The following is a 19,635-nucleotide window of genomic DNA, read 5'->3' as shown; positions in this document are numbered from 1 at the left end:
CTCCTCCAAGACCCCCCTCAGCACCACGACCGACACCAACGCCGCAGCCAAAGATTTTCCCCGCTGGATCTCCTGTTGCGCTGACAAGCTTGCACCCCTCCACCGTCCCGCCAAACAACGCCCTCTCAAGGCCGCCTGGTTCACCACAGAACTACAAGAGGCCAGACGCTCCTGCAGACACCTAGAGAAAACCTGGTGAAACCAGAAACCACGGGAGCGCTGAACAACCACAGGAGCGCCCTGAAGGAATACCACCAGCGCATAAGAGACACCAAACAGACCTTCATAAGAGACAAAGTCCAGAGCAACACGACCAACACCAAGGAACTGTTCAATGTCATACAGCAGTTTGCCAAACCCCCCAGCGAGGCCATGGACATTACACCTTCCCAGGAACTCTGTGACAAGCTCAGCTCCTACTTCCATCTCAAGATCAAGGCCATCTATGAACACTTCAGTGAACAGATGCCAGACACCACCCCCCTTGACACCGCCGCCGACAAGCCAACCATTATGGCCTGTAATCCCGCCACCGTCGAACATATCATTTCTACCCTGATGAAAACCCACTCAGGAGCCCCAACGGACCCCTGCCCACCGCACATATTCCACAGGGCCGCCGCCGCCATTCACCCGAAATAAGACCGACGATCAACATCTCCTTCAGATCAGGCATCTTCCCAGATGACTGGAGGCGGGGGGAGGTTAAACCGCTCCTCAAGAAACCTACGACCGACCCAACGGACCTGAAAAAAAACTGGCCCATCTCTCTCCTCCCCTTCGCTGCCAAAGTCACAGAGAGACTTGTAAACGCCCAGCTGACCACCTTCATCGAAGAGAACTCAATCCTAGACGCCTCCCAGTCTGGATTCCGCAGCAACCACAGCACCGAGACCGCCCTCCTCGGCACCAGTGACGACATCCGCATGCTACTCGACCAGGGACACACTGCTGCCCTCGTCCTTCTAGACCTCTCCGCCGCGTTCGACACCGTCTCACATCGCATGCTAACAGCCAGACTTAACGACACAGGGATACAAGGAGCCGCCCTTGACTGGATCCATTTGTTTCTCTCTGGCAGAACACAGAGGATCAGACTTCCTCCCTTCCTCTCTGAACCTACCGACGTCAACTGCGGAGTGCCCCAAGATTAATCACTCCGCCCCACGCTCCAACATTTACATGGCCCCCCTTGCCGCCATTGTCAGACAGCACAGGCTCAGCAAAGTATGCTACGCCAACGACACCCAGCTCATCCTCTCACTCACGAAGAACCCCGAAGACACCAGTCTGTGGTTCTTTGAAGGAATGAAGAATGTTGCAGCCTGGATGAAAGACAGCTGTCTGAAGCTCAACTCAGAGAAGACAGAGGTCCTCATCCTCGGACCCTGTACCTCTGCCTGGGACAACACCCGGTGGCCCTTTGCCCTAGGAAACCCTCCCACCCCTACAGACCATGCTCGAAACCTCATCATCATCCTCGACTCCTCCCTCTCCATGAACCACCAAATCAACACTGTCGCCTCCACCAGTTTCAGCTGCCTGTGCGTCCTCCGCAAAACCTTCAAATGGATCCCCCTACTGCAGAAGGACCATCACCCACACGCTCATAACCAGCAGACTCGACTACGGCAACGCCCTCTACGCCGGAATCAACAGAACTCTTCTACACAAGCTCCAAACCATCCAGAACGTCGCTGTGAGACTCGTACTCGGGACAGCGCGCCATGAACACATGATCCAACACCTACGAGACCTCCACTGGCTCACCGTCAAGACGAGGGTCACCTTCAAACTCCTCACCCACGCCTACAAATCCCTAAACAACATGGTACCCAAATATCTCAACGAGAGAGTCTCCTTCCACGTAACCAAGAGGAACCTCCGCTCCGCCTACCTTGTCCTGGCAGAAGTCTCCCGCATCCGCAGAAACAGAGCAGGCGGGAGAGCTTTCTCCTACATCGCAGCCAAGACGACCCTGCGCACGTTCATAAAGGACCTCAAGACCTGGCTCTTCAACTGATTCGGAGCTGCTCCCCTCATTTCTTGAGACCCTCACAGGTGAGTAGCGTCCTCTACAAACCCCCTGATTGATTGACTGATTGATTGATTGATTGACTATCTTATTTGTTACTGGGGTTTTAGTGTCCAATGCTTTCTCTTTCCTCTTTTGCTGACCTCAATCTTACGTCCTCCTTCTCTTTTCCTACTGTACTCCTCCTTTCTTTGGTTTTCGGATCAGCTCCCGCTTTTGGTTCTTTTTCCTGTAGTGTCCTGAAAAGAATGTGAAGAGCGGCTATCAGAATACTTATTACGTACAGGTGTTTTAATTCGTTCACAGTCTCTTAAGTTATAACCACCCCTTCCATATTCCACAGAAACAGGTGATCCAGTTTGTCTTTTATCTTAGTCTTTTGTTTGTTCTTCCCTTCCATTGCATATTTCTCCTTAACAGGACTCTCAATGTCATTTTCAGGTTTTAAGTGCGGTTTAATAGGTCAAGTACCTAGGGTATCTCTGCCTACAAAGGTATAAACTGCTTCGATTTTTTTGGGTAGTCCCTGAACCGGAACTGCTTCCAGTTTCTGATCTATAGCCAGAATTGAAGCCTTTCCTTTTATGTTGCTTAGGATGATAGGCGAAACCATAGAAAAATTTCCCATTAGCAGCTCTGTGCTTGTTTTGTACTTGTCAAAGTATACTAGGGAGGACAGCAAATTAAGGCGTACAATACGTACGGATAGAAATGCATGCATAGATGCTACTCAAGGAGTTACACTCCTCTACCAGAAGCACCATCCGAAGAGGAAGAAGCATAGTCAGTATTCTATGTTTGTCATTGGGGTAGCATGTGGATACACTGCTTTTAACTGGCTGGTCTTTTCTTGAAGAAAGTCTCAAAAGTGCACCCATAGTATTTGTCCTTGCATTAAGTGCAGCTATACGGCTTTCATGAATTCCCAAGAGTTTACAGAAGTAGGACAAGAAACAGTCCTGCTAGAAAATATTTGGGAACTGCACTTTAGCATGAGCAAATATGCATGTGTAGATTTGCTCATGTCAAAATCTGAGAATTTGCAAGTTCACTTTCCCTCCAACCACTTTTGTCCCAACTCTGGGGAAAAAAGGTTTAAGTCTGCCATTGTCAGGAGTAAATTTCCAACATTTCTCAGTACGGGAAAAGATTAGAGAAGAGTTGTTGAAAACCCTTAAAACATGCAAGTTAGAAGGTTTGCACAGACTCAAAATGACATTCTAACACTGGAACTATTGCTTACCACTACCTTTAGCCCCAGTATGTAGATCTGCAGAAACATGCCAACATAAGGGGATTGCAAGTATTCAAACACTACTATGGTATGAGCCCTGGCATAATCAGAGAGGCTATATCAGAGCTCTTTGTCGCTGCGCTACATGGTACCCAAGGGACAAGTGGATTTTGTTACAAGACAAGTAGATTTATGATGCAACCTGCCTTGTGGCCAAGTAGATATTTTATTAAATTCCACACCCCTGTACCTAGATTTAAGTTGGCTCCACTGAGGGCATCTCAACTCTGCTGCAAGGCTCAGCACAGGTTCCAAAAGAAACAACTACATCACCCCTGATCTAAATCTCTAAACTGGCTCCCTTATGAGGCAAGGGTATAGCTGAAAGTTGCTTGCATGACCCATAGATCCCTACACTTCAACACACTGAAGTACCAGTCAGAAAAACTGGACCTGGCGGGCAGCGGCAGATCTTCTAGAATCACCTTACTGTTAAAACCTCAGAAAGTTCATAAAAAGAAAACCTGCAACCAAGCTTTCTCTGGAATCACCCTGAGAATTTGGAACACCTTGCGCCTGAAATCAGATGGAAACCTTCAACTGCTTCATTTAAAAAAGAAGGCAAAGTGCTTCTGATTAATAAATGTCTACCCTAGAACCCACTGACACTACTCTCTGGACACTGATACAACGCAGCCTCTACACCCATGGATATTACTATCCTGCCATGAACTTGTTTATTGACCTATTGCCTTTATCTTGGTGACACCTTGTACCGTTCGTGAGTATGTTTGTTGTTTGTTCTACCTGTTTCTGCTTTCTTGACCATTTGTAAATCTCTCCGATACCCTCGAGGGTCATATTTGCGCTATATAAAACTTTATAAAGAAATATAAATATATCTTTATATATCTTTACCTGTCTATCTCTATATATGCATATAGAGATATACAGATAAATAGATGTATTCACTGAAAAAAACAAAGGTTAAAGTAACATTCTAGTTAGGTGAATTTGTAAGTGGCCACATTATTATTTTGAACAAAAAAAAGCAGAATTTCAGCAGTTATAGTTAGCATAACTAACTAAATCTTGCGCACTCGCCATGCACTGCTTATGACCTCACATATGACATTCCTCATGACATGTTCTATGACATTATTTATGGCATCACTGATGACATCTAAAATGACAACAGACAAGCTTCTTTTGTACACATTGCTCTATAAACAGGTATACAGTTATACTATATTATATACATTTTGTGAATGTTTGGCCATTGGGCTGGGCTCCCCATGGCCATTTGAGTCTCAGGGAAGAGAGCCATGAGGCCACTACCCATTTTATAAAGTTTCGGTCCCAGGGCCCTTTGAGGCTTGGGAGGGGGGCTGCGTGGCCCCCCTCTCCAATAAATCAAGTTTCAGCTCGGGCCTTATAAGGCTCGCGGAGGGGGGTTGCATGAACCTCCTCCCTATTTTATAAAGTTTCAGCCATGTTAGTGGGCACCCTCTCCCATTTATAAACAGAGCCCTGTGGTTGGGCTCCCACGGGCATAGTGTAATTAAATGCGGCCAGGCAGTCATTTAATTTTTTTTATGTTTTGATCCAGGGAGGTTTGCAGAAGTGTGGCATTTTGAGCCATTTTTTGTCATTTTGGCCCCTGGTGGGGTCCCTCTGGGACCCATCCATTGGGCCTAGGGGGTCAGGATATCCCTACCCCGCCCCTTATTATCATTTGTTTTTTTAACTTCAGGTCAGGGGACTAAGTCCCTAAGTCCTGTTATGGCTACCAGCAACATTTTTCTCATGTTGCTGGCAGCCAATCAGAACGCTTGCTCTCGGAGGAGTCTGACACCTGCAGAAGCAAGATGGCCCAAAGAAAATAAATCTCCCTGAGGCAATCAGAAAGCTCTATTTTTAAATTGGTTCTCCAGCGAGTGTCTCTGAGACTCTCGGCGGCCCAGCCTTCCAAATATCTTTATTTTTTTACCCTTAATGCCTCGAAAACTACCGAATGGATTTACACCAAATCACAAATAGCACAGTCTGTGGACCAAGATCTAGCTTCCTGCCTGAGTTTGCTGTAATTTCACTCAGCAGTTTTTGCTGTAGCTCATTCTCAAGAAGTCCATGAAAAATGCATGGGGATTTTGCATTTTGGAACCGTTTCTTTTCTCTCGGCTCCTGCATGACGGATCAACCTGAAACTATTCAGGAAGGAGCTCAGATAGATCAATTTTTTGGGGGAAAGTTTTGTGAAGATTCATCAAATGTGGCAAACGTTATTAGCAAACCAAAAAACACTCCATCTATGGAAAAGCAGACCTAACTATAACCATGCGTAATGTTTACAAAGTGTGTTTTCCTAATGACATTGTCACATGCTTTGGTGCCCAGATGTCCCAGTGAAGTAGTGAGGTTGCATGTGTCCTGAAGGATGCTCATTTGGTTCTATGGTGACAACGTTATGTGGGATAAATATTATTGTTTTGATTAATTTACATTTTCTCTAAATATTACTGTGTGGTGCATGGAACAGTGGTGTGATGTATTTCAGTTTGTGATTACTGCATTCTGCAATTCAACAGGCACAGTTCAGAGCAATTGCTAATTTTGCAAAACATGTTTCTACAGTTAAGAAAACAAGCCTGAAAGTTCAGATCAACGCTACTGGTGACACAGTGAACTTGAAGTTCCTTCGACCAAGTCCAAATATTAAACTTGAAGGATTTATCCTGGGGTATGGTAGCAACTTCTTCTCAACTCAATACATCCCACTGCCAGAAAATGGAAAGTTCTATGACACAGAACTTGGTAAGTGGTCTACAGTTTCCCTCTCTACTTTATACAGACATGTTTATGTTTAACTCTATTATGACAAAAGAGCTTCACCATACAAAGAAATAATTATTCTGCTATATGCTATTGATTTGAAACGTGATATCCAATTTCAGGAACTGGTGATGAACTAGAATTTGTATACATCGGACCATGACCTTGGATTGTGAAATTAGAGAAAATAGCATCAACAGTATGACCACAAATACAAATTTAAGATTGAATGATCCGTTTTGTTATGGCAATGTATAATGTGTTAAGTGATCAGTTCCAGAACTATCAGTGGCAAACCTATGAATGAGGCTGCCATTCTCATCTAACAACTTTAATGGTGTTTACAAAAGACAACCCTTTTGAGATGTGAAATGATGTAATAAGTTAATGATTCTTGTTTGCTGAACTATGTTGCTATGACCAAGTGCTGAGGACTATACCAGCCATTAAAGACCATTTCTCCTCATTTAAAGATGGAGCTGCAAGTGACCTCCTCTTAACATAATGTGGACATTTGACAATTATCATGGACCAGCGACTAAGTTCTTTAATGCTTTTACAAAATTCCCTCACAGATTACAGGATGCTCTAAATTAAACAGGGAGAAACATAAAGAGAAACATTTAAATGCTAAAACAGAGGGCCTATTCCAGCCATAATTCACCCTCTGCCACACTACTGTTTTCATTGCAGCTGATCATATACCCTAATCAATGATGACATTTCTAAGGTGCTTCATCTTATTGAAATTCTCTGTGATCATTTTGGATAATGCTGCAATAAATTGATTGTGGTTCTTCAATAGGCTCAGTATAAACATATTAAATACATTTTACACACAGAAGTGAACCAAGCATAATGTTTTTGGAAGCATTCCTAGAGGATGTCCACTTTCAATTTTTGTTGAATTGTGAGTAAATTTGACAAACATTAAAGGATTACACTATCAAGAATAGCCATAAGATTGACAAAGTATTACCTGAAACATTTTTCTTCAAATCACAGTTCTTTTGAAACTAGCAAACCTTCAAACTAATGAGCAAGTGGGGAGGTCAGTCACCTTCAAGGAAAGGTCATGTGCACAACCAGTCTTGGGGCTCTATGGAAAAGTGGTTGTGCCCCATCTCCAAATATACCATAGCAACTAATATTTCCTGCATCTAATTTGTTCCAGATTGCAAACAAGCAAAACCACTATAGTTGGCATTAGGAACAAATTATATAAGCAAAGTAGGCTCTTTGATATTTTATAGAGCATTTTAAATCTCACAATAAATATAAACACTACTATCTATAGTATTTTTGTCAAAGTTAAAAGCTTTGTGGTTAGCAAATGTTTTTCATGTGAGTAAGCCTTTATCAATCCTGCAAATTCATAAGTAAGTCATGTCTAAGTCTTCACTGAGATTAAACCACTTACAGAAAATACTTTGTTAATCAGGCATGTATGTTCAAGAGTAAGTCACATCTAAGACAGGAGTAAAGAACAATTACTCTTTGAAAAAGTCTAATGATGTAGGCCTTTTCCGAGTTACCCACTTTTCTTGAACATATGATCCACGCCCTGGCTGTACTAATTAAGGCAATCCACAAACACACTTTAAAAAAAAATCACTAAATATAAAGTATTTTTCCATTTGTGAGACAAAAAAGCAATGAGAAGAAGCAATGTGAATATAAACAGGACCTACCACGGCCTCTGTTCCATAAGCTCACCTGGAATGTTGTATCTTTCTACGCCCAAAGGAAAAGTGTTGAAATTACACACTAGAGTGCCATATTATTGTGATTATCTGTAAGATGTTTTGATGATGAAATCTAATTCACGGACACACCTACTGGTTATTAGCAAAACATATCTAAGCATGTTTCCTGTGCATTTTCAAAATGCATTTAGCGGCTGTCTGTCATGTGTCCACAGCGGTGAGAGACAAGATCAAATGTTATGTCACACAATATTAACAAGATATTACCTCTGTATAGTACTCCAAAAGACCTTGGGACTTAAGAGATTGCAATTAAAACTAAAACTGCTGCAGGGGAATACAGCTAGTAGGGGTATATGTACTAACTTGTTGCATCCTTCTATCATTGCTTTCTGCAATTCTTTAAAATGTCCAAAGCCAATAATATGTTGTTATTAAAAAAATACAAGAGTATAAAAGGTATCATTTAGTTAAATAATGTCCTCCCTGAAACATTCACTTTTAATTCCAAAAAATAAAGTACGTTGATGGAAAGCATCAAGGGATTTCAGAGTGGCATTTTATCCTAAGATGTTATTCAGCTAATGGTAAACACCTGCTTTAATATACAAGCCTTGTGAGAGGACCAGTGAGGCATGAACTATTCTCAATTTTTGAGCTCTCTACCCATACATCTTTCTACCCTTATTAAATGCCATAAAGGGTCTAAATTTGAGCCCACCCACCCCTTGAGATTGAATGCCCCAGCATTCTGACCTAACGTGATCCCCATGATATGCCCTGTAAATAGCATGCACTCTGGATTTTTTTCCACTTGCCACATATAAAACATATAAATACATGCATACCCCAAGGATACAGTACTTTGTAAAGCATAATAACATGGTACAGGTGTTAGGTAACTTACAGTAAAAGCTGTCTACTAACAACATGGTGTTTCCTCAGATCAAAGATCTGATGTAAACTCTCAAATTCGGAAATCAGAACCAATTTGCAATTGTTAAAATGCTTAAGTAATGACGCACATTATGATTGAAGCTATTAGTGAGCAGCCTTTTCACTTCCTTGTGGAATTGCTGAGGAGGCATTGCCAAACAATGCCTAATAAGTGTGGTTGCTGAGGAAAGCTATGGGGAATGTGGCTGTTTTTGTGATCTGCCTTGACAGCCCAGCTGTTGCCAGACTATTATGTGAGAATGTCCAGGTGAGAGGGGCTTTGGCTCCCCCACATGTTGGGAGCCAGGAGTATATGTTTTGAAGCACCAGACAGTATGTGCTTCCACAAAAAAGTGCTTGCCCTCCATACAGCTGTGATCATGTTGTTAATTTATCCAGATGCATGTGCTTGAACTTTCAGAGGTACAGATATGGCATTGTAATGCTATTAAGGCATTATGGAAGGAGGACATTCATTAAGGTGCATTAATTTTTATGTCTGGTTTGACAGTGTGACTGTCATCTAATCTTTTAACCTAACCAATATTATTCTAGAGTTCTTGCTTCCACAAATATATATCCATCCTGATGCTAATTTCCTGTAATGCATCACGTTACCATTCACCATTCTTTTAAAGCCAGACATATTGACATTGCCAATGCTTGCCTACAAAGGGGACCCTACATCCCTTTTAAGCAATGCACCATTATTAAATTTAGCAAGGATGAGATATTGGCTATTGTGTAGGGCCTGAGGATCACTAATCAAAAGAAAAAAACAATTCAATAGTATCTTGTGGAACCTGTCTTCCGTATGAACAAGGCATGATCAAGTTTGACTTCCCACACAAGAGACAAGAATGTTTGCATAGCTGTAATCGGTATTTAACCCACCAAACTCTGCCTTTCTTGCCTTTTGTTTTGCTTTGTCTTTTTCCCTGATAAATCTGGACAGGTTTGACCTGTCATAATTTATTAGGGGAAAACTACGAGGATGTGATAATTATCACACGTCGTAATTCTGATCCTTGTGCAAACTTTTATTTGAATAGTGATTGGAATGTTGCCCTTAACTTATAATGAGACCCTTTGTGTTTCATGGCCATTTACAAATCAATTGTGTGTTTTCACCCTGTGACCCTACTTCACAATAAGGCTTTCCACATGGGTAAGTTCACTTAATTCTGCGGATCTTTTGTATTCATTACACTTGTATGTAAATATCCGCAATCATTGTTACAACTTACACAGAGAGCATATGCACTTTATCGAGGGACTTACTAGTAAATCAAGTATGCCAGCCAAGTATAAGCCAATCACCAATAGGATTTAGTCCGAGAGCATATGCATGTTAGCAATGGTTAGCAGCGGTAAAGTATCTTGCAAGAGTGCCTCGCATTAATCGCCTCAGAATAGGTGGGAGATCCTTTTCCTACCTGGGACCACTTCATTAGAATAAACTCCCACTAGACCTTTGGCTTGCACACAGCCTGGATATTTTCCAGAGGAAACTAAAAACCTGGTTGTTTAACAGCTAAATCCAGTTGCCTGGTCGGTCTGCCTCTGCCTAGCGCTGGGGCACTCTGCTGATTAGCTGTGCGCTTTGCAAAACAATATAACATAATATAACTGGTTAGGAGCCGTAAAGTACCCAGAGTCCTAAGCCAATGAAAACAAGTTAAAAAAAAAGGAGGCAAAAGGCAAAATGTTTGGGGATAAACCTGCAAAACAACGCCAGTTCTAACACTAGGCCCAGTAGAAATCTCTGCATTTATCGGTGGTGTACAACATGCTAGTTTTGTGTACTGTTGACTCTAATTGTACTGGCAAAGATTAACCATATAGATTAGCCTTCCAAAGTAAACAGCGGCTGCTTCTATGATGTAACGGTTTCTGATCAAACCATTTTAGCGATAAAGATTGGCAATTTAACTTCGTCCTGATTAAGACTTCTTCTACAAAGAAGCAATTAATACAATTCATATTGGCAAATTGATGTAGTTAAATAGGTATCATCGTAGCAAATGTGTATATTTTCCTCCTAGTGCCTCGTAGCTATGGAAGTAATCCGTTTTGGCGCATTCATCTGACCTTGTTTTGGAAGTTATTTGAGTAACACATAGTAAAATATGTTTTTTTCTACAATTTTCGTTGCTCATTTTTTCTTGTCACAATCTGTTCCATCATACAATCAACTTTTATTTTTGCTCTAAAGAACTGCTCAGGGTTGGTTGTTAGGGAAACCTACAAAGAGTTGTCTACATTTATGATTTTAAACAAGTCAAACTACACAGCTTTCCAACATCTATGTGCTGTTGCACAGCCAAGATCTTAAAAGCAAGTTTGTTTTGGAAGGAAAAGACTCGGTTGGCCGTCCTTCTGCGATATATTTTGATGTGTTTTTTAATCGGCAATAGAAAACATCTTTCATTTCCTTGACATAAATACATTTATTTTTTCCCCTAAGTGAGTCTAAGGTTTGTTCCAGTTTTTCAATCAGTGTTGGAATATGTTGAGCCAAACAAGGGACCCTGGGCAGCCTTTTCGTGTATAAACTTTAGTCCTTGCAAATGTAAAGAAGCACGTGAGGGTTTTCCATGAACTTCGGGTGCTAATATTAATAGTGAACTCTGATTGTATCATCTAGGTCTTTGAAGTGAGTTTGCAGTGGGAACATTGGAATGTAATGTTTGGGTGCCGTTGTTTTGTAGGTGTTTTTTAAGTTTTCACAACGGTGAACAATGTTAAAGTGTTGCTTATTTGAATCTTCAGACAGTTTGATGTGGTTGCTACATGGTTTTCCGTTGAACGATTTGGTGGTCAGGGTCGACCTCCTCCATTTCAGAAAGTCAATGGCTTCCTGAAATAACATCCCCGAAGCAACTCTAGGGTATTGATACTCTGACCTGGAGAAATCTATACATTTTAAAATACATTTGAAAAATATCTTATTGTAATCTGTACTTCTTAAAATGCATCTACTGTATCGTTGCATGTTTTGGGGGGTATTTTGGCAATGCTTTGTGCTTGCAGTGGTGTGAAGAATGGCCTGGCAAGCTAGCATGTGTGGCATAATCTCAGTATTTTTTCTTCAATGCATTTCAGAAGCTAGAGATACCCAATTTAGCCTGGGTGTGCAAACATAGAATCCCCTATTGCCATTCTTGTTTTTGATTGGATGTCTTAAATAATGTTATCCTTCCATTCATGAAAACTTAGCACCAGCTCCCTTAAGTGTGACACTGTATTTGCTTACCTAATACCCTCTGCTTACATTTCTTCTTGAAAAGATAGAAAATCTAGAACAAAATATGTATTTAATAATAGAGGTGTTTTCCTAATTATTTATGCCATGCACCCATCCCTTTTACGTGCCTTGTTTGGTCAAAAATGTTGCCTGTCAAGACTTCCTTGAGGAATTTGGTTCAGTAATAGAAACTTCATTGCACTTGCTAATTGTAAATATTCAAAGATGTATCACACATTTGCTGTATCAATTTCATGGGGACCAATATTCCATGCGCTCAGTCATTCTTCTGTATTAACTTCTTTATTCCAAACTATAGAAGCTTGGCACATGACGAAAAACACAAAACAACTCAATTCCCTTTCTACTTCCATTCAAAAAGAATATTTTATATACACCACTGCATGTACACAAACCCTGACACAATCAGATAATTTCAGATTGATGCTGATGAAGGGAATTTAGAAAAAACGGTACAGAAAAGCTCTACTCTTAATAGAATCGATTAAAACCTTGTATGCAATTCATTTTGGGTTCTTAGTTTTAGAAATGTATGTTCCAATACTCATTTGGACTTCTGTTTCTGATATATTTTCCAATCAAACAGTTTCAAAATAATGGACTGAATTGCTTAATGTACACCCAGCTTTGTATAGAAATCGCGCATATGTGTAATTCCAACTTCCTTCAAAGATCTCATGGACCAGCCTCCTGGGTGACGGATAGAGCGTCATGACCAGTCAAGGACAGAGCTGGGGAGTATATGGGGAGTTTGTGTGCTAGTTTGCCTATCGACTGCCATGCCACAATAGTATTGTCGATGGTGTTTATTTCCCTGTTTGGTGTGCCCCTGTGAGCTTGTGTGAGCACACCTGCTAGAGGTATTGAATATGCATCCCCATCTTCTACTACAAGGGGTGGTGTGGTGTGAAGGCATGTGGTCTGAACCAGTAGTAGGCATATTGAGCCTGAGCTCATAGATAATATGTATAAAAATCTGGTGCCCCAAATCCCCCACGCGGATACGAAAGTAGGTAAGTAGTTTTAATCACAGCTCCCGGGGTGGGATGTATGTAAAAAGGGTGGAGGTGCACATAAGATATCCGCTATATTAATCAAGGATACGTCAAATCAATGCAGCGGTCTGACCACTATACTGGATGTCGCTGGGACCGCCACCGACGGCCTGTCGGTGGTGTTCCCACTGACATCATAATATGGCCCAATATTTTATGTTGGGTAGAGATATCAGTATCTCAAGTAAAGCTAGGGAAATTGTCTTAATTGCAAGTATTATATCCATATTATGTATTGACTGAAACTTGCGGAGAAATAACACCCCACGAGTTGTACAATGGTGGAAAAGATTGTCGTAATATTATCAGCTAGAAAGTGTAATTAAAGATCAGAAGGGACTAAAGGCATGGGAAAAATGTCATATTATATTGGGACCTGTGGAATGATGGAAACCAGATCAACTGTAAGAGTAGGTATTAGAAACAGATGAAGTTATTTTATTCTTTATTGGTATACTTCAGAAATGTGCATAGATAATATTGATTGATCATATTTTTACTTGTTCTCCTAATAAAAATAAATGTAAAGCAAAACAATATAGTTAGAGACCTTAGAGATAGAGGCATTTTGCAGTGGAAACGCAATTGAACATGCATAGTAAAAGACAAATAAAATTGCTGTTGACTTAGAGACACACGATCTGGTATTCCATAATCCTGGTTAGACATACTTAATTAAGTGCGAAATGCATTTTTTATAACATGTTTCATGTTCGGTTGGATACCATCGGGATTATCATAATAATTTTCCAAGCCTATTTTGAAAAAAGTATCTTTAACATAATGAAGCCAGGGGAATGACATTGTGTTATCAAGATTCATACAATCTCTGAGGATGCTTCTCGAGAATAATAAGTCCTCTGAAGTCCAGATTTTCCCCCACAAAATCAATGGCGCAATATTTATCCTATCTTTTACATGATACAGACCCACTTCGGAGTGACAAAAAAGTGTTGAAGAACTGCTAGGAATCATCAATAAACTTTTAAAAAATGTGTTCTCTAAAATCTGAATCTGGGAGCTTGTATGGTAGCTCTATACTCCTGCCCCAAAGGTAGCTACTGATAGGCATTTAGATTTATATAAAGTTATCATTTCTGCTACCAGCTTGTGTCCGTGCTTACAAGCAAAGCGAAAAAGCCCCTCTATTATTCTGCTGGTGTGTTGAATCCTAGCCACAACTAGATGTTCCCAATTTAATTTATTATTAAAAACATTCCCCAGGTTGGGAAAATTTGGCACCTTATCAATGATTTTTTCCTTTACTATAAATGTTCTTGTTTGTGTTTGGTTGGGACTGCATGCCATATTAAATGATTTGCTAAAATTTACCTTTAGGTAAGCATGGGCGTAAAATCCGCTCCGCTCGCGGATTTTTCGGATTTTCGGCAAATTCGCAATCCGCGAACGCTCGCGAATTTGTCGAAAATCCGTGAATCCGCTCGCGGCGGATTTTTTGCTTGGTTGCGGCGCGCGGCGTGGTGCACGGCGTTCACTTTCCGTCATTTAGCGTTTGCCGAGTTGTTTTTCTTTGCGAGTGACGCACCATTTTAGATCTTGCTGCGTGTTCCCGCGGGAGTTTGGCGCCCGCGAATACGTAATCGCGGCTTGCCACCTTGCACAGCACACCTCGCGAGAGTTCGCAATTGCGAACACGTAGTTGCGGCGGAAAGGAACAATCTTGCACTTGCGAAATAGAGATTTTGCAATTTCGCACAAGAAAATCACCAGCAAACAGGATAAACCTTCAGAAAATTATGATTTTTATCAGAATCACTCCTCAGGTTGACATTTGCATGGGCTTTTTTTTTGCAAGGAGTCCATTTTGGGGGGGGGAGGAAGGAAGTGCCCCACAGTCTCCAACTTCCTGTTCCTGTCCAGCAGGCTCCTCCCAGTGCTTTGTCCATCTCCTGGTCACTTTCATTTGGATCTGGAGCTGGAAGGATTACTTTTTGTGGGTGCTGCTGGATATTTGGATTTGAGGCCTTTTTGACTGTCTTTGGATCACTTTTGGATTAGAAATCAACTTTCACAAGTAAGTTTGTTTGGGGCATTACAGTTGCTGCAAGTAAAATTTTGGAACTTTTTCAGAACATTAAATAAATTATATTGTGGGTAGCCACAGTATCCAGTAGGACCAGGGTTGGTTAGGGGTGCATGATACAACTGTTTTGTTGAATTTAAACACCATTGAGGCCATGGATGGGCTGGGATTGTGCTGATTTTTGTCGTTTTTTTGGGCCTGCTGGTGGGGCCCTTTGCCCAGGGGTGGTGAGTGTTGCATGGGCCTAGTCTTTCTGTGGGGTGTCTTCTTGAATTTAAACATAATTGAGGCCATGGATGGGCTGGGATTGTGCTTATTTTATTGTTTTTTGTCGTTTTTGGGGGGCTGCTGGTGTGGCCTTTTGCCCAGGGGTGGTGGTGCATGGACTGAGTGTGCCTGTGGTGTGGTCTCACTCTCTTTAATGTAAACATCATGGATGGCATTGGATTGTGGTGATTTCTGGCTGTTTTTCTGTTTTTTGGGGGTGTACTGTTGATGTGGACTGGCCATGTGGGTGGTGGTGGTGGCCATCTTGAGTGCTGGCTGGTACAGGCAACATGTGCTTGGGGTGTAAGGGGCCATTTTGAGGAGAGGCAGTGTCTGAGGCCTGCACTTATTTTGCCTACTTTTCATCCATTATGCCCAGGGGTAGTGAGTGTTGCATGGGCCTAGTGTTTCTGAGGGGTGTCTTCTTGAATTTAAACACCATTGAGGCCATGGATGGGCTGGGATTGTGCTGATTTTATTTTTTTTTGTCGTTTTTTTGGGCCTGCTGGTGTGGCCCTTTGCCCAGGGGTGGTGAGTGTTGCATGGGCCTAGTCTTTCTGTGGGGTGTCTTCTTGAATTTAAACATAATTGAGGCCATGGATGGGCTGGGATTGTGCTTATTTTATTGTTTTTGGTCGTTTTTGGGGGGCTGCTGGTGTGGCCTTTTGCCCAGGGGTGGTGGTGCATGGACTGAGTGTGCCTGTGGTGTGGTCTCACTCTCTTTAATGTAAACATCATGGATGGCATTGGATTGTGGTGATTTCTGGCTGTTTCTCTGTTTTTTGGGGGTGTACTGTTGATGTGGACTGGCCATGTGGGTGGTGGTGGTGGCCATCTTGAGTGCTGGCTGGTACAGGCAACATGTGCTTGGGGTGTAAGGGGCCATTTTGAGGAGAGGCAGTGTCTGAGGCCTGCACTTATTTTGCCTACTTTTCATCCATTATGCCCAGGGGTAGTGAGTGTTGCATGGGCCTAGTGTTTCTGAGGGGTGTCTTCTTGAATTTAAACACCATTGAGGCCATGGATGGGCTGGGATTGTGCTGATTTTCTTTTTTTTGTCTTTTTTTGGGCCTGCTGGTGTGGCCCTTTGCCCAGGGGTGGTGAGTGTTGCATGGGCCTAGTCTTTCTGTGGGGTGTCTTCTTGAATTTAAACATAATTGAGGCCATGGATGGGCTGGGATTGTGCTTATTTTATTGTTTTTGGTCGTTTTTGGGGGGCTGCTGGTGTGGCCTTTTGCCCAGGGGTGGTGGTGCATGGACTGAGTGTGCCTGTGGTGTGGTCTCACTCTCTTTAATGTAAACATCATGGATGGCATTGGATTGTGGTGATTTCTGGCTGTTTTTCTGTTTTTTGGGGGTGTACTGTTGATGTGGACTGGCCATGTGGGTGGTGGTGGTGGCCATCTTGAGTGCTGGCTGGTACAGGCAACATGTGCTTGGGATGTAAGGGGCCATTTTGAGGAGAGGCAGTGTCTGAGGCCTGCACTTATTTTGCCTACTTTTCATCCATTATGCCCAGGGGTAGTGAGTGTTGCATGGGCCTAGTGTTTCTGAGGGGTGTCTTCTTGAATTTAAACACCATTGAGGCCATGGATGGGCTGGGATTGTGCTGATTTTATTGTTTTTTGTTGGTTTTTTTGGGCCTGCTGGTGTGGCCCTTTGCCCAGGGGTGGTGAGTGTTGCATGGGCCTAGTATTTCTGTGGGGTGTCTTCTTGAATTTAAACATAATTGAGGCCATGGATGGGCTGGGATTGTGCTTATTTTATTGTTTTTGGTCGTTTTTGGGGGGCTGCTGGTGTGGCCTTTTGCCCAGGGGTGGTGGTGCATGGACTGAGTGTGCCTGTGGTGTGGTCTCACTCTCTTTAATGTAAACATCATGGATGGCATTGGATTGTGGTGATTTCTGGCTGTTTTTCTGTTTTTTGGGGGTGTACTGTTGATGTGGACTGGCCATGTGGGTGGTGGTGGTGGCCATCTTGAGTGCTGGCTGGTACAGGCAACATGTGCTTGGGGTGTAAGGGGCCATTTTGAGGAGAGGCAGTGTCTGAGGCCTGCACTTATTTTGCCTACTTTTCATCCATTATGCCCAGGGGTAGTGAGTGTTGCATACTTGCATGTCCGTAGTCTTTCTGTGGGGTGTCTTTAATGTAAACATCATGGATGGCATGGGATTGTGCTAATTTTTCTGTGTTTTGTCGATTTTTTGGGGTGTATAACTGAACTGATGTTCCTCTGTCTTCCATTGCTTTTAGGTGCACAAGAAGACTCAAGAGAACCACCAGTGCCAGGAAGAAGTCCTGCAGCGGTGTGTGCAGCATAACGTCACGCGACGTCACGTCTGGACACAGAACCCTCTGCAACTCGTGCAACTGCTGCCTGCTGACCTGCTCTGAAGAGGATGGCCCCAAAAAAAGTAACCCGTAGCTCCTCTAGCAAGAAAGGTGCCAGTAAGGAGCAGAAGAAGCAAGTTACCAAGGAGACTGGTGTGCCGCCCGCCCCTTTTTTTGGGAGTAAAAAAAAAAGTATGCCTGCAGCAGCAGCAGCGGGATCTGCTGGGGACCAAGCTGGCAGCAGCACCCCCGCTCCATTGGGCTCAGTGCCACCACCACCACCACGCCAACTTAAGTCCAAGCCCTTGAGTGCTGCAGAGGCAGCCAGTATAGTTCTTCAATCACCATCGACCAGTGATGTTGGCTCATCGCAAGAAAGCAGCAGCAATGTCCCTCAATCAACACAGGTTGTTGTAGCTCATCTGACGAGTGTTGAACAACCACAGCCGCAACAACAATCACATGTGCAAGTACAAGCCCAAGTACATGTGGAAGGAGAGGCAGCGCAAGGAGATGCGCAAGCAGAGGTGCATGGAGGGTCACAAGTGCCCACAATAGTTGTTCCTCCCGAAGTAGGGGCACATCAGGAAATCGACAATCAAGGCGAGGTATCATTTGAGGAAGCCACTCCTCCTGATGATCCTTCATTGTCTTCCACACCCCTAGCAAGGAAGAGATCAAGGGTGGTGTCTACATCCTCTTCAAGCACACCTCCTTCTGATGATACGGATCAAACTTGGGAACCAGCACCACAGCCGTCTGAGAGTGAGGCACACCATGATCCAACAAAGGTAGTTAAGCGTAAAAGGAAGCTCGTCCAAAGTCTCAGAGTTATGGAGTGTGATGAGGCTCAACAAGAAGTGGCGGATACTGCTGCTGATGAAGACTCTGCCAACGACGACCCAGTCATCATAAAGGTCACTGCAGCCCCAGCGGGCATGCAGCAAACAGACATTTTGACCCTAGCCCGAAGAGCTGCTGCGCGTGATGATGATGATGATGTTGTCGATGAGGAGGCAGTGGAAACACCACAATCATTGGAGTTAAGTAGTACACCAACTCGTCCCGCTTCCATATTTCTTTCTGGCAAGAAGAGACCTCCGTCAACCTCGACCTTAATTAGTGGCGGTGAAAGTGCAAAACGTACAAAAGTTGGGCAATCCAGATCCTCCACTTCATCTGGCATTAGCTTCATGACCACCACCACCAGTATCGCCGCCTCCTCCAGGTCCCACAGACACTTCAAGTCCCCAGTTTGGGACTTCTTTACTGTTTGTCCAAAAAATCCAAAGTTTGCCATTTGTACCCTTTGTAAGCTTGCAGTTAGTCGTAGTAAGTCAGGTACCAACTATGGTACCGGCGGCCAGAGAGGTCATCTTGAGAGAAAGCACACTGTCAGATGGTTTGCGCACCTAGATGCGATCAAGAAAGGGCAAATTCAAGGAAACGTTGATGTTTCATCTGATGATGACGAGGAGGAAGAAGACGTGTCAAACACTTCCCTTACACCCAGTACCCCTGTCAGCAGCACACCCAATGTGAGGCACACTAAGAGTGTTGGAGCGAGTGAGACACCAACGCACAAAAGTTCACCAGCGAGCAAAATTGGGTCAACGAAGTCATTATCAGCCCGTAAATGCTTGGTCCAGGGCAACATTAGAACAATGCTTACTTCAGACGTGCCATATGAATGCAACCACCCACTGACGCGTCTGTATAACACTAAGCTGGCTAAAATGCTAGCTGTGGACCTTCTACCTTTTTCTTTTGTAGAAGCGGTAGGTTTTCTTGAATTAGTGGCAACGCTCTGCCCTAAATGGAAGGTTCCTAGCCGGTTCTATTTTGCCAGAGTTGCGGTTCCAGCACTACATGAAGATGTGCTGGAGGCGATTGGGGCAGCTTTGAAGAAGAGTGCTGTTCACACAAT

At 43.1% G+C, this 19,635-nt stretch overlaps 1 protein-coding gene across 4 annotated transcripts in view; it reads left to right on the top strand.

Moving 5' to 3' along the window:
* The window catches only part of ABI3BP (ABI family member 3 binding protein), a 2,192,437-nt gene that overhangs the window by 291,497 nt on the left and 1,881,305 nt on the right, over positions 1-19,635 (top strand). For all 4 annotated transcript variants that reach the window (XM_078657771.1, XM_078657774.1, XM_078657775.1 and 1 more), the window contains exon 2: positions 5,904-6,083. In XM_078657771.1, the coding sequence (XP_078513897.1) occupies positions 5,904-6,083 (180 nt within the window). The remainder of the gene's footprint in view (positions 1-5,903; positions 6,084-19,635) is intronic.

The sequence above is a fragment of the Lissotriton helveticus genome, chromosome 8, assembly GCF_964261635.1.
Source record: "Lissotriton helveticus chromosome 8, aLisHel1.1, whole genome shotgun sequence".
In the NCBI taxonomy this organism is placed as follows: Eukaryota; Metazoa; Chordata; class Amphibia; order Caudata; family Salamandridae; genus Lissotriton; species Lissotriton helveticus.
The sequence above is the reverse complement of the archived record's forward strand: the minus strand, read 5'-3'. Positions and strand labels throughout refer to the sequence as shown.